This window comes from Pagrus major, chromosome 22, assembly GCF_040436345.1.
Source record: "Pagrus major chromosome 22, Pma_NU_1.0".
NCBI classification, from domain to species: Eukaryota; Metazoa; Chordata; class Actinopteri; order Spariformes; family Sparidae; genus Pagrus; species Pagrus major.
The window spans coordinates 20308857-20323247 of NC_133236.1; the positions used below are offsets into that span (position 1 = coordinate 20308857).

A 14391-nucleotide genomic window follows, 5' to 3' on the forward strand; every position below is an offset into this window, starting at 1 on the left:
TTCTAGAGATGAACATAAGTTTAATCAAGATTAAATATATGCCCAAAAAGATCTTGTAACTCATAAGAGATCCAAACAAGTCAAAACAATACAAAAAGATGAGCTTTTCTGTCTGTCATGTCTGTCAACAGAGTCTTACAATTTAATGCTTCCTACGAGTTTTGGACTTTCATTCGGGGTAAAATGTATACATATATATCTCATTCACCATATTTTACAGTGCATTGATTCTCCAGACCATAACCTTCTTCCACATCTAAAAACCCATACATAAACTTATTTGTAGAATTATTTACATACAAGGCTTGAACGAGTCAGCTCAAACCATTTGGTGAGCATTAAGAAAAACAAACATCACACTTCAGAACATATGGGAACTTTCTTAAACTTTTCTGGCTTGGTTTTGCCATAAGTAGTGACATTTTGTTACAAAAATCACTGAATGGATAGGAGGCAGGAGTGGCCTCGAATTAAATAATGAATTGACACTCACAAAAAGGACATTGGAGGATTACTCAGTTATTTCCACCACATCGTCTTTAAAGTTTGGTTGCATACACAGAAAAATGTACAAATACACCTCAAAGAGTGAACATGTCAAACCAAATATCTGACACCTACTGAACATATTGCTCATAATGCAGCCACGTGGTTGGTACACTTAGGCGTGCATATGCAATGTGAAAGCAAATGACAATGAATCTAAATTATGGCATCAAATTAACTCTTTAAAAAACAAAAAAAAGGAATACACTTAGATGTCACAACTGAGTTAGTAAGCAACCACATCACCCAGAACACAAACAGAAGTAATCTCAGTTTATTCACGATACCTTAGTTGAGATGACAATTTGAGTTAATTCATACCAGGATGAAAAACAAACTCAACACCAACACTTTATTCTGTGATGGATTCTTTTACGTATGAGCGCTACAAAGACGTAACAGTGCGTCGTGACCTCCAAAACATAGAATTTTTATTGTTAGGTGTGTCAGAACTGAGTACAGCATCTCCAAACACACATTGATAAAACACAAAAACCTCCCAGGTAATAATAATATACTTTTGTCTCAATACTAGCTCCTTTTTTTCCAGAGAGAACTGATGAACAGGGGGACAATCGGTAATTTAGTGCATCCTTAGAAGCAGGCACACCGCTGTAGAGAAGAACACGCTGAAACAGCATCACACAGATAAAACAAATATCTGTAGGGGAGAGGGAGAGCAAATATTTATTTAGTCATTTCTTTTTTTAAACTTCTTATTCCGTATGACACACCGAGATGCTCGACTTTATAAAGTTTAACACTTCATTTGGAGTTCACCAGAAACCAATGGAATGACTTCCTGCCTGTCCTTCATAAAATTTGCCAGTACACTCCAAAAATACAAACAAAACAAAAGATCAAAACATCAGTCAGATTGTACTGTGAAATAAAATGTGAAAGACGGACTGTTTTTAATGCGAGATTAAGCGAAAAAAAAGAGCACTGCTTCCACTAATCATCCCGTCAGATCTTCATGTATGCATGGTGACTATGGAAGAGAATCACAGACTACAGTTTCACAACCGAAAAAAGGATGATTAACTTTGTGTGCACTGGTGTTTTTAATGTGTGTGTGTGTGTGACAGAAAACATAGTGTCATGAAGTACATTTGCAAGATCATTTTGATTTTCATCGTTGTGTTCTTGTGGGATTAACAACCACCGGTACCACCTACAGTAACAGGAAACAGTTGGCTCGCAGGAGTGCAGGACTCGCCGGGTTTCCGTTCGCGGTCACGAAAGCGTCACTCAGGGCAGAAACAGCCACAAGGCCACGTTGGACAGTGTTGGGCTGGGGTGGTGACAGAAGAGGAGCCCAGGGTGAAAAGTGGTGAAATACAATATGAGAGCAAAGTCCTACAGCTTGGTCTATGTGAGCGCAGCAAGGACAGGCGGTGAATATACAACAGGAATACACACTCCTCTTCCACGGGCTCGATGACAGGCTCTAGCATGGGTGTATCTTGGGACACGCATACACATACAGTACATTAAAATATTAGTCCAATCTCCAAACTCGGGCTCCAGATGTGTCTCTTTGTCACCCTCTGGTGGTTTTGTCCAGAATAGATCTGGTATCACTTTCTCCCTCACATGCACACGCACACACATACAGGCTGCCATCACAAAAATCTCCACCTATGCACACACACATACATGAACATACACACTCCTTGGCTCCCCCCGTGTCTGTATTCAGGCTTATCTGGTGTAGTAGACTCTGTAGTAAACACTCTTGGAGCGCCAGAGTGAATAGGAGTTGTCAAACTTCAGCAGGTAGACTCCGCGGCCGGGGTACTGGTGGCTGCCGGCGTACACCTCCTCATGACAGTCCCGCCGGTACACCGGCACAATCTCATCCACCTGGGGCTTCCCCGCCTCCTTCTTCGCCTTCTCCTCTTCGCTGGGAGGCTCACCTGTGGACAACCATGTTTCAAGTTGGAGTAAGCAGGAGGGAATCGCCAATGAGACTCATCTTCACTGTAATTACACAATGCCGTCATTAAACTAGCAAGGTTTTTGCTTTAACGTATCATTACGGAGTAAATATTGATTGCACGATGTAATGACTATAGACTAATGACACCATCAGTGTTTAGATTTCTTTCCTATAAACCGCGCTATGCAATTTCATCTGCCAGCAGGCACGAAATCTCTCCAGGGAAAATGAAAGCTTACTGGCGAACCAGTCAGGCACCATTACAATCTGCTTTCACATCTCCACCACAGACTAAATGATTAAATAAATTCATGTTGCTGGTAGTTGTGATTCTGATGAAAAAAAAAAACAATATAGCTGTCTTTGCGACAGCAGCACAGACTATGATATCACTTGGAAACCCTACAGAGGCAGATCTTGTCCGTTTCCATTTTAACCTTAATACTATGAGGTTATGTTTGTGCCTCAGTCCACGGCACACAATGAGATATTTTGAGCGCTGAAAAACATTTTCTGCAAGCACATAATTACATTTTCTAAATTATAATTTGTAGAAAAATTATCCCGAATAAATCTATTTTGAGTTCAATACAGTTTTTCCGACTTTCCAGTGTGCACTCAGGATTAAGGCTCAAACACAGTATTAAACAAATCGTTAAGTCCTTTTAGGTATCAGTCTCATACTTAGGGGGTCAAATTTTAAACAAAACTTGCACACTACCGAATAGATACATGACTAAATGTTACACAATCTCCTGTAAAAAAAAAAAAAACACACTACTGCTAAAACTGCTACTCCAGCAGAGATTCAGAAGTGGAGTTGAGAAGGACTGACATTTAAAAGAGCCTGTTTGTGCAGCCAACCAACAAACCCAACTCATGTCTTATCAACATAATGTGAGAATTCATTTCTATTCACACCAGGGAACTACCAGATGTTTAACTATGGTGTAGGCAAATCCTGAACTGAGCGAGTAGAACAGAAATAAACCGAGAAAACAGACGTTTCTGTAGAAAGCAACTGCTTCTGTGGCAAAGATGAAAGATGAAATAGCTACCATGACTAGCTGACATGTTGTTGAATAGCAAAGTATGTACAATATGGTATCAATCGCAATTGCTAAGATCAATAGGGAATTCAAGACCCATCTATATATTTTTATGTCCAATAGTGAAACTATGAGAAAATAACAAGTTTCATTTTCAATTCTTGAGAAGACAGTGGGAGAGCCTACCCCCACACACAACATCAAGCTAAGTAAAACTGACCTGACTGACTTTTAAACAAATATTTTCACCATGACCTGTTTTTTTTAAACAGCCACCACAAGCTGATTCAGCAACGCTGCCACACCTGACAATATTTGTGTCAGAAACATTGCACACTTCCCACCCCCATTCTCACCTTCTTCATCCTCGTCTTCATCGCTAGACTCCGACACGTGCACGCTGACCGAAGCAGAGGCAGCATCCGTCCACTCGAAGAACACTCCGAACCCGATGTCATAATAGTCTGTGGCAAACTCCCAGAACAGGTAAGAGCCCTCCTCGTGGGTGGGCACGCGCACTGTCACCACCTCGCCACGCCCCACTGTGATCACGCTGTCTGCGTCCTGCCGGATTTTCTCCTTGAAGTCCTTTATCTGTGGCCGTGTCCACATGGAGGGAGCAGCTATGACTGGCGGGGAGTCTGCTGTGATCAAAGAACAAGAGAAGTTTTACAATCTGTTGTAAACATATACAATAAAATCTGCTCATGCAGGTTAGCAAAGAAATATCACAGTCTTATTTCCTATCGAGTTATTTTCCCACCAGCATACACAGATTGGATGAAAAACTATCTCAACTAACAGGCCACCTATGTCGTCAGTTTATGCGCGTCACCACGAGAAACAAAAGAGCACACACGAGTACATGTGACCAATGGCAAAGAGTTGTTTTTGCATACGAAGCTTTCCGTCCATTTTTCCTCAAAACATGACGTTGAGAGTTCGTGGCCGGTCAAAGTGGAATAATTTGGTTCAGGATGTATGTTTTGGAATCAGACCAAGGCCTTGTTCACTTCTGGTGTGAGTGCTTACTCTGCTGTACACAGAATGTGTGGTAGGATGACTATCATGTAACACTTGTTCCAGCTCTTCTCCTCCCTGCCCTCCAGGTCACATCAACAAGGACACAGCAGATAAGAATCAGGTTTCAGATTTAGTGTAAAGCTTTGTTTGTTTGACAAACCCCCCTCCCCTCTCTGCCCTGTAGCCATTCGCTGCACTATTAGCAAAATGTAGATTCTATCAGCATGAAATCAGTTCACGTAGTTTGTGTTTTACTTTTAAACAAAACAGACACATCAGCCCACCCACCTAATAAAGGCCCGTTCTCCGAGACCTCCTCAGCCGGCTCGGGCTCTGGTTCCCGGTCCATGCTCTCCGAGTAAGAGTCTGACTGGCCTCCATTGACTGTGGGGACTTCCTCGCCAACAGGCGGTGATGCTGCACACAGTGGTCCCGCTGCTGAGGCGGGGATGGGTTCACCACTGTTGAAGCCGCTAGAATCCAGGGTGCCCTGCACCAAATCAGCTTGCTGCTGCTGCTTCTGTAAGGCCGCCTGGGACAAGAGGAAGACAACGTTGAGTAAAGACACTGAATATCAAACCAGGGACTTAAACAAAGAATGAGAGGTTTCTAGAGCATAATGGCTACAATTATTATCCTGATGAGTTTGCTCAATACTGCGCTCATCATAATGCAGCATGATTATTCGAGGAGCTTGACATTCTTTTCTAACATTTGTCAACATTTTGAAAAAACAAAAAAAAGCACTTTCCTGCAAACCAAACACTTTATTTTGTACCTCATTATTACAGTAGATTTAGTTCTGCATTTTAAACAGTTTATGTAAATAATGTTTTCATCAAGTTGACAAACATGTTTGTTTTTTTTAGACGAGAACATCTCAAAATGTTACCAGAACGTTTCAGTTGCAGGCATTTGGGCTTGTTGTTCCGTGACTATTTTCAACATCTTGTGTATCTTTAAAAGAGAATTTTGCTCAAACTTTTTTACTAACTGCAAAATCCAAAAATCCAAATCAAAGAAAGTCTATCCCTTTGTTTGTGTTACACACTACCTGTTGCTGGGCCAGCTGGACCTGGTAGAGCTGCTGCATGTACTGCTGGTAGTGCTGCTCCTGGAGCTGTCGGATGAGGCCCAGCTGTTGCTCTGGGCTGTTGGGGTATTGCTGAGCAGCATACTGTTGGAACTGCACTGCTGTCTGCGCATTTAATGCCGCCATTATCTGTTGTCTGGAAACAGAACACAGGAGAAGAATGGTGAGGAAGGAAGTACAGGAAGCAGACAGGAGACAATGATGGGCAGTGGAAAGTTTAAGGGTTATAACACACAGAAAAGAGTTGTGCTGAGTATGAAGATTTCAGCTGACTCCACTAAAGTGCCCTGACTGCCCTGCTCCAGGGCTGAGAAGACAATGGCCCTGTAGATATCAGTGTCAGGAGAGTGTGATATCATGTAAAAGTCAAATTGATATATTGACAGCCCGAGCACATTATGCAAACACACAGTGATAGAGACAGACGTACTTCTGCTGCTCAATCCGTAGTCTCTCCTCCTCTGCCTGTCTCCTCTCCTCTTCCTCTCTCCTCAGCCTCTCCTCCTCCTCAAGCCTTCGTCTCTCCTCCTCCTGCCTTTGTCGCTCCCTTTCCTCCTCCTCCTGCCGCTGACGCTCCTCTTCTTCTTTCCTGGAGTGGAAGAAATATAAACGATGCAAATGGTTAAATCCATTAAAACATTTCATAAACCGTCAGTCAATTAATGTCCAACATTTCCCCTGCTGCTGCTGCTGCTGCTTCACAGTTTGGCTGGCTGCACAGAGGACAAACTGAGATGGAGTCTGTATTTAGACACTGTAGCAGAGGGATCTGTCTCTGGGGAACTGAAGTGGAGCACCTTACCTTTTCCTTTCCTGCTCCTCCCTTTCGATCTTGTGTGAGGTGACGTAGGGAGCGAAGAGGTTACAGCACTTGTTCAGCAGCTTGACAAACTCCACCATGGCCTCTTCCCGCTCCATGTTGCCCAGGGCGGCCCACTCTTTTCTGCACACAGAGCGAGAATGGAGGTGAAGATAAATAAGATAGGTAGATGGGCAAATTGGGATCAGCCACTGAGTATTTACTCCTTTTACATGCCATCTTGTTGTTTTTCAACAACAAAAACAAAGGAATTTTAAAAGCTGTGGGAATGGTTCCAACTATTGGATCAACTATTATCAACATTTCAGTGAACTGAGAGGCATGCATACAGATGTGTGCTGGGGTTACCTGCGGTCGTTTCCCAGAACATCGAAGAAGCCGACCTCGGGTGAAGCATCAGGATTATAAGGGCCCAGCAACACCTGTTTGTGCAGAGCGACCAGTCGAAGCTTTTCCTCGTAGGTTGGATGGAAGGCCTTGCCATCTTTATCTGAGAGCAGCAATGAGGAAGCAATGAGTTTGCATTCTTTTGTCTTAATGAGCCAGGTTGACAAGTGCTTGTGAATGCTGTCTTTTTACAACATGGTCGTAGAAACAGTAGTAGAATATATGGCGTCTTAGTCCAAGACTACAATCAAATTCATAAAACAACTAGTATGTTGATTGTTGTGGCCGTTCTCCGTTGCAAAAACCACAGACACAGTCAGACTTAAAAAAAAACCTCATGACAGTTCAATCATGCTGAAATGCATTTAATCCTACATGAGGCATAAATCAGTTTTATGTATTCAAGTTATGCAATTTGACCCAACCCTCAACTGACTAGAAGTACTAAGCGCAGATTACTATTGCACAGAGTGGCAACCAAGCCCAAACCTGTTTGCACAGCCATCGCGAGTGATTTGCTTTAATAAACAATACAAGTGCCCGATGTTCAAAACTGCTTAAACTGACTGTCCAGATTAAGTAGCCTACCAGTTTGTATTAGGACTCACAGAGTAACTTACGATGTGTTGTCCAAGATAAAAACAGATCCGGCGATGCTGGGATAATCAACACATTGCAAGACAATCATCTAGCGACACATCATGATATCTGTCTCACCGAAGAACACAAAATACCAATGAGAAGGCAAAGTACAGGAATTATGTATTTATTCACTGCATTGTGGTGTCAGTTTCACACATTTTGATATGAACTGAGATGAAGCAACATATAAGAAAAGTGCATTAAGGCTCAGTTAGCTTTGGATGTACGTATGTATGTATGTATGTGTGTGTGTGTGTGTGTGTATGGAAACCACAAATAGCACTAATGCACTTGCGTGTTGTCTTGGGTTTCCTGTTGGAGTAGGAGCAGCAGGGAGGAGCAGGCTCCATTCATCGCAGCTCTGACAGGGCAGGGCGTGTATACAGCCCCCATACAAATCACCATAAACCATCATTCAGATAGCTTCTAGCATCACATCTCTAACTGTAGCTGATGGAGCAGTGGGAACGTGGCACGCCAGCTTATTCTGCCAATAACCACGGATAGATAGAAAGAGAGGAGACAGCACCAGGCAAACTGCCGGATGAAAATGTCCTCAGGCCACGCAGCCACAAATGGACTACTCGGAAGTGCCGAGCTTGTTTTACCCTTTAACAGCCGGCTAATAGCTTGTTAGCGGTGTTAGCTACGAAGCTAATGTAAAGCTGCGGCTGACAGCAGCAGCCCCGGGTGACAGCTAACAGCTAACGTTAGCACACCGCTAAGCTCAGCGACAAGCAAGCGGCTCGTCTCTCTATTTAACGCTCGGTTCGGATGCTGGCTTCACGTTCAAGCTGTATATCTGAAACAAATGTAAGATACCTTTGAAGAATTTAAGGCCCAATCCGTACAGCTCTTGCAAAGGAAAGCCCCATTTCCTCTCTATCGCAGATTTGCCAGTCTCTCCATCTTCTTCGCCTCCAGCGGCACCCGGTGTATCGGTCTCGGGTTCGGCGGGTTTGGGGTCCGGTTCTTCGACCTGGCCCTGCTCGCCCTCCGGGTCGGGACTGAGGGTGAGGCCATCGATGGAAACTTCGAGCCGGCTGGAAGTAGCACTGTCGAGGTCGCCGCTCTGAACCTCTGTCGCCATCATGTAGACTGTCAGCTGAAGCGGCCACGTACCTACTTCCGTTTAGACCTGGCGGAAGTTCCGGTTTCCTTTTTTTTCCTTTTTTTTTCTCGATGTAAATAATGACGAAGCCTAAGCGATAAGATAATTATTTACAGCAGTAATGTTTTTCTTCTTCCTCTCACTATTAAAAAATATATATTTTTCCCACACTTTTTAAATAACTTAATTGCTCGATGTCATGTGGGTAATTATGTTGTCGTTGTTAATCTTACACGGGAAATGACATTTTATGATAATTTTCATGTGACGTCACTACTGTATGTAAGTAAAGTAAAGAAAACATTTACTGTAGTATTGTTGTAGCTGGAGACCCCTAAATTCATGTCATGTCTTTAAATTTGACGTAATTTGAGTATATTCTTTTTACGTAAGAGTTGACGCAATTTACATTAATTTTTGTACATGTACATTTCTATAATGGAATTAAAAATAAATAAATACAGATATCAAAGACGCCAATAATTGTTTGAATGCTAAATATGATGAACAAAAATTAGCACAAAAAAAAACATAATAAAACAAAAGTTCTGTTCTTAAGGTGTGTAATGTTTTAAGTTTAGTCTTTTTTATTTTTATATGGAATCTTTTCCATAATTTTGTGTATTTTGAGAACAACACGATTACAAATAGCATAATTGTGGGATGTCATTTGTAGTTTTTGTTAATTTTACTTGGGAAATTACATTTACAAAGTTTTGGGAAAGACATTTTAATAAGAAGAGAAAGATCTTCATTGGCTGATTTTTTGTTTACATGACTGAATAAACTGAATAAACAAACTGACCTTAAAGGACACAGTTTCATTCTGTTTTACTTTGTTTATATTTGGCGGACCCTGCCACCTTTCTAGCTTCAAACAGTGTTCTGGTGACCTTATTTTCTTCTGAAAACAGCTTTTTATTCAGTGATGGCAAAAATAAATATTTCTGAGTTTGTATCATCACCTAATTAATATTGTAAATATTAAAATTCTGAGTTTGAATTTCTTCTCCAAAACTACATTGTGCCCCTTTAAACACAATCTTTTCCATAATATTTTGTATTTTGAGAACAACATGATTACAAATAACATAATTGTGGGATGTCATCTGTTGTGATTTTTTGTTTTTGTAAGTTTTACTTGAGCGATCACATTTTCACAAAGCAAATGCCCTCTTTTTCTCATGATTAATATCAATGTAACATCACTGCTGTATGTAAAAGTAGCCTAATGGTTTTTTTTTTAAAAAGGAATACAAAAACTCACTTTAGTATGGTTGCAGTGGACGACCCCTACATTTTTCATTCAATTCATCTCATGTCTTCAAGTTTGACGTATATTCTTTTTACGTACAATTCATTTATCCAAACTTGTCAGTGATCTTTGGTGGACAAACTGTGTGACTGAGACATGGTTCCTTCATGACCTCAAACGCATCTTCATTTCTTGTTACACTGATGACAGTTTGTCTCCAATAAGTTAATATCAATTGTCAGTGTATTAGCCTTGGTGATTTATCAGATGAGCTCTGATATGAATGCACTTTATTACAGTAACATACACATTTCTGTATGTAGATGTGTGAACAACAATAATCATCACAGCCACTGCTTGTGATCAATAATATGCCTTCAACATTAAGCACACATTTCTATTAGGAACCTACAAATGCAGCCTTTAGTTCCTCAAAACATCCCTCAAATACGCAAAGACTGAACTCATAACAAAGGTCCATAAGACAGCTGACATTTTAACATATACCTGCAAACTTGTGAGGATAATTTACCTGTCTGGCTGCACTTAAATGTATAGTGGTCAGGGTAAACTGTGGGTTAAACACGGGTCAGACTTTAAAGGTGTCAAAGCTTTTGTTTGTGTCTACAGAGTCAGCTGCCAACTGGAAATGGCCAGGAGAAATCCCAAAGTGTTTTTACTGTTTGAAGTTTAAAAGTCCCGTCTGTTAACTGCAATATATCAGGATTAATCAGATTAAAACTCTTTTGATAGAATGAAAATGTCTATTTTTTAGCGTGGACTGCCAAGCTGAAAATTCAGACCATGAGCAAACGCTAAGTGAATAAGCATTTTTATTTGCCTGCACATGCAAATCTGAATTTTTCATTATCCATTACTCAAGTTTTTGGTCACAGATCTACGTACGAGGTGTTTGTTTGTTTCATAATCTGAAGATAGCTCTCAGAAATCCTGTCACAGTCCATCACAAAAGATCAGGAACTTCAACAGCCTCATTTTAGCATAGCAATCTGGTCTGTGCACACACGCAATACCCAATTAGGGTCCCTCAGACAAAGCCACCCTGCTAACTGTGAATGTCTCATCCAACAAGCACGTCCTATCTGAACAAAGCTGTATGTGACAAAGTACAGAGATCAATAAGTGCTGTTGTGGCTGTGAAATGACACAATGCCTGTCAAGTCATTTTCTCACAGAGATCAAGAAGAAAATAACCAAAGAAAACCCTTTTAGATCCAAGCTGCAGCTGTCTTTCAGGGGCATGATGCCAACTTCTTATATAAGCCAAGATGTCATCTACTCCCAAATTATGTCAGCACAGTTACAGCTGTGTTCCAGGCAGATGCAGTAATAAATAATAATAAAGTGGTGCTTTATTATTTTATGTTGCAATAATCACATCACTCCACACCCAAAGTAATTAAAAATGATTTATAGGAAACTGAGCCTGTGATTGCCCAACTACGTACATAAAAACACCCCGACATAAAAAACTGTGAAAAGCTCATTCCTGCAAGTCTTGTCCAAATATGTGTGAACAAATTAGTCTGTCTGTGCTGCTACCTGACCTCCTGACTTGATCCCCTCTTTGAATCAGATGAAGGAAGGTGACCCATTCAATAACAAGTGCCCACTCCTCCTGAGTACTTTTGAACTGAGGTTTGTGTATTGAGATGAACTTTGTTGCTGCTGAAAAGGGGGCAGGAAGGATGATTACCTACATACATCAGTACTGAGGAGCAGACAACTAAAGACCTTAATCTTTGTAGAACACAAGTTGTATTATTTGACATTTAAGCCTCCAGGAAAGATGTTTAACAGAAGGAAACTGTTACAAGAATGACTTGACTTCTGATTCTGACTTGTTGTAGATCCAGTCAGAAAACTTAAAATACATTTTGAATGACTTTTCTTTTAACTTATTTGAACACTTGTACTAATATATTAAGTTTCTCTCTCCTATCCTAATAAAATATACTTAATATTGTGTATCATATATATTTAATTATATCCACAAATACCTAATGCATAAAGAGCATGTGAAACTAGAAACATAGTGGTAAAATATGTCAATGTTTTTATATTCTTGGAAAACAATATGAAATTTTAGTGGAGATTATCAGATACGGCAGAAAATGTATTCATTTCTGTAGTTAGAATCAGAATAGTGTTTATTGCCAAGTATGTTTTCACATACAAGGAATTTTTTAGGTGTGTAGGTGCATGACAATAAACAATACTAGAAAAAGAAATAAAGTACCTTTAAAATAAATAATATAAATAAAATAAAGAATAAAGCACTTCTAAATAGATAAAGATAAATATAAAGTATGAAAATAATGATATCAGTATAGGAACAACTAAAGCAAACAATAATAAAGATAATAATCAAAACAGTATTTACAATGTGACTATTTAAATAAGAAAGTCTTGCAGTATGTACAGGAATGTGCAGAAATATTGTCCAGGAAATGTGCAGAGGTTCATCGTTTAAAGTTTGCATGTACAACACAGAGTCCACTTAAAACAATAAAAACAATATGCACACTGTAAATATCTAAATAAAGGATGTTGTGCATGCAGGCTCCACTCGTTGAGGAAATGGCAGTTTCCGACTGCCTCTCTTTGAAGGCTACAGCTCCATTATTGCTTCATCCATTCCAAAGCGGATAAATGTTTTCGCTGCCGATGTGTATTGAGCATGCAGATTCCATTAAAGACCCTTTAAAGAGACCTGCGGCCGCTCCAGCGTCCCAGGTGTGATCCCTTCACACCTCCGGCGGCCTGCAGACGTCTGAAGTTGCTGCACGGCCGCTGCAGTGCCAGCCGGCACTGATGGTCGGCCCATTCACACGTACTGGCAGCACCACACCTTTGATCGCTGGAGGATTTAACCCCAGCGAGCGTGCAGGTCTCAAACTCAGTCAGTCGCTGCAGGTAAGGACGTCGAGGATCATGTCTTCAGTTCATGGGAATATGCGCGTCGGAGATCTGAATCATTTCCAGATGTATCACGAAGGAGTTTTGCAGATGAACAACATGGTGAACTCAGGTGGGTGTCTGGCAGCGCTGTGCGTAATTTACGCACAAGTCCAGTGTCACGTTTCTATCGCCCCTGCGTATCTAACGTTGTTTGCTTAACGGTGTGTGCGTTTTCTTTGCAGATTATGTAGCGTCAGATGTTACAAACTACTTCAGCTCCGCAAACTCTGTGCAAAGGGCGGACAAATGCGTGGCAATCCTGACTCACAGGAGGAAGAGGACCAACTTCACCCAGCAGCAAATCGAGGTGCTGGAGAAGGTTTACTCGGACACTAAATATCCTGACATCTACCTCCGGGAGAGACTGGAGGCTCTGACCGGGCTACCGGAGTCCAGAATTCAGGTAATGGAGGAGTTTATTTCAAATGTAAAATGGCTGATACAAAACTGTGGTATGATCCTTTCTTCATAATTGGTTCAAATATGCTCACGTATATTCGTTCTGCAAATTCCAGGTGTGGTTTCAGAACAGAAGGGCCAAGTCTCGTCGCCAGGTTGGCTCGTCAGTGTCCATGAAGGTCCCCAACCCGCCTGCAGCTGTCCCCTTCAGCCAGCTCCAGAGCAGGATGGGCCCAGAGAAAGGTAACCATCAGTCTGAGATTGTTTTAATTTGGGCTCATGTTTCACTCGAGCATCAAGTGGGCCTGCTTTAGTCTTTTAAGTCCTTTCATTTAAGTCACATTTGTTAATGATGATGTCAGATTGCTTGATTAAAAGTCATCTGTAAAGTTTTTTAAAAGTAGCTTGAAAACGTGTTATCATTTCACAACTAATTGCTCCTTTCACTGGTTTTCTCTTTCAGTTTATGACAACAATCATACAGCGGAGGCACACAGGATAGGAGGTTTTGGCCTTGAGGACACTTTCAGACCCACAATGCACCAAAACACAGAGGATACTCACAGAACCGGCATTCCCACCAAACCCAGCAGCTATGACCACACATCAGTCTCCTGCATCTACGACAAAGAGGGAACCAGAGTGAAGCCTGAGCAGATGCGACAACACGAGCTGAGCGTTAATGTCCCGTGCTGCAACGTCCATCTGTATCCTAAGGAGAACGAGCATCTCCCCAAGGTGGAAGCAAGCATGACTGGTAACCAGGGTGCAAAGGTTCTGGTGGAATATGACAATTTCCCACCTAACAAGACCATCGGACCTGAGATGAAGGTCGTGATTCCCCCAATCCCGACCCAGAATAACTTCAGCAGGTCATCGCCGAAGGATAATGGATGCCAAATCCAGTATCCACGGGTGAGGGCCGCAGGGGACGGGTTCAGTCACTTCTCCCCGATCCATGCCGCTGAGGCACAGGACTCAGACTCTGACTGGGAGAGCGAGGCCATGGCTGGCTTTGGAGGCTTTATGTGATGCATCATCAGAGCTGGTGTAAAGAAAACTATGTGTATCATAAGAGGCAGTATACAGTTGTTTGTATTTATTGTAAAATAGTAATAAATCTGTTGATTGTGAAAAAGAAA

General features: G+C 41.4%; 2 protein-coding genes across 3 annotated transcripts; one reads left to right on the top strand and one right to left on the bottom strand.

Annotated features, from left to right (window-relative positions):
* On the bottom strand, positions 1-8626 carry acbd3 (acyl-Coenzyme A binding domain containing 3). 2 transcript variants are annotated; one of them, XM_073492856.1, is made up of 8 exons: positions 8325-8626; positions 6822-6963; positions 6456-6596; positions 6084-6242; positions 5615-5789; positions 4849-5092; positions 3894-4181; positions 1-2465 (listed from the first exon to the last, which is right to left on the bottom strand). In XM_073492856.1, the coding sequence occupies exons 1-8, from the start codon at positions 8593-8595 to the stop codon at positions 2251-2253; spliced, it is 1635 nt and encodes a 544-aa protein (XP_073348957.1). In that variant the 5' UTR covers positions 8596-8626; the 3' UTR covers positions 1-2250. The 2 variants fall into 2 exon arrangements, with proteins under 2 accessions (XP_073348957.1, XP_073348958.1); XM_073492857.1 differs by having other exon boundaries at positions 3894-4178; positions 8325-8603.
* Positions 8627-12655: 4029 nt separating this feature from the next.
* mixl1 (Mix paired-like homeobox) lies at positions 12656-14324 on the top strand. The gene is made up of 4 exons (XM_073492858.1): positions 12656-12920; positions 13033-13253; positions 13366-13492; positions 13713-14324. Exons 1-4 carry the CDS (start codon positions 12704-12706, stop codon positions 14279-14281), a joined length of 1134 nt encoding a protein of 377 aa, XP_073348959.1. The 5' UTR covers positions 12656-12703; the 3' UTR covers positions 14282-14324.
* The last annotated feature ends 67 nt before the right edge of the window (positions 14325-14391 follow it).

Bases quoted from the DNA above. Each gene is read 5' to 3' on its own strand.
- mixl1 (XM_073492858.1), top strand. From the start codon at position 12,704: ATGGTCGGCCCATTCACACGTACTGGCAGCACCACACCTTTGATCGCT. The intron at 12,921-13,032 runs GTGGGTGTCTGG...TTTTCTTTGCAG, and splicing joins GAACAACATGGTGAACTCAG to ATTATGTAGCGTCAGATGTT. The intron at 13,254-13,365 runs GTAATGGAGGAG...TGCAAATTCCAG, and splicing joins TACCGGAGTCCAGAATTCAG to GTGTGGTTTCAGAACAGAAG.
- acbd3 (XM_073492856.1), bottom strand. From the start codon at position 8,595: ATGATGGCGACAGAGGTTCAGAGCGGCGACCTCGACAGTGCTACTTCC. The intron at 6,597-6,821 runs GTAACCCCAGCA...CTCTGTGTGCAG, and splicing joins GTTCTGGGAAACGACCGCAG to AAAAGAGTGGGCCGCCCTGG. The intron at 2,466-3,893 runs GTGAGAATGGGG...GGTTGTCCACAG, and splicing joins TGAAGACGAGGATGAAGAAG to GTGAGCCTCCCAGCGAAGAG.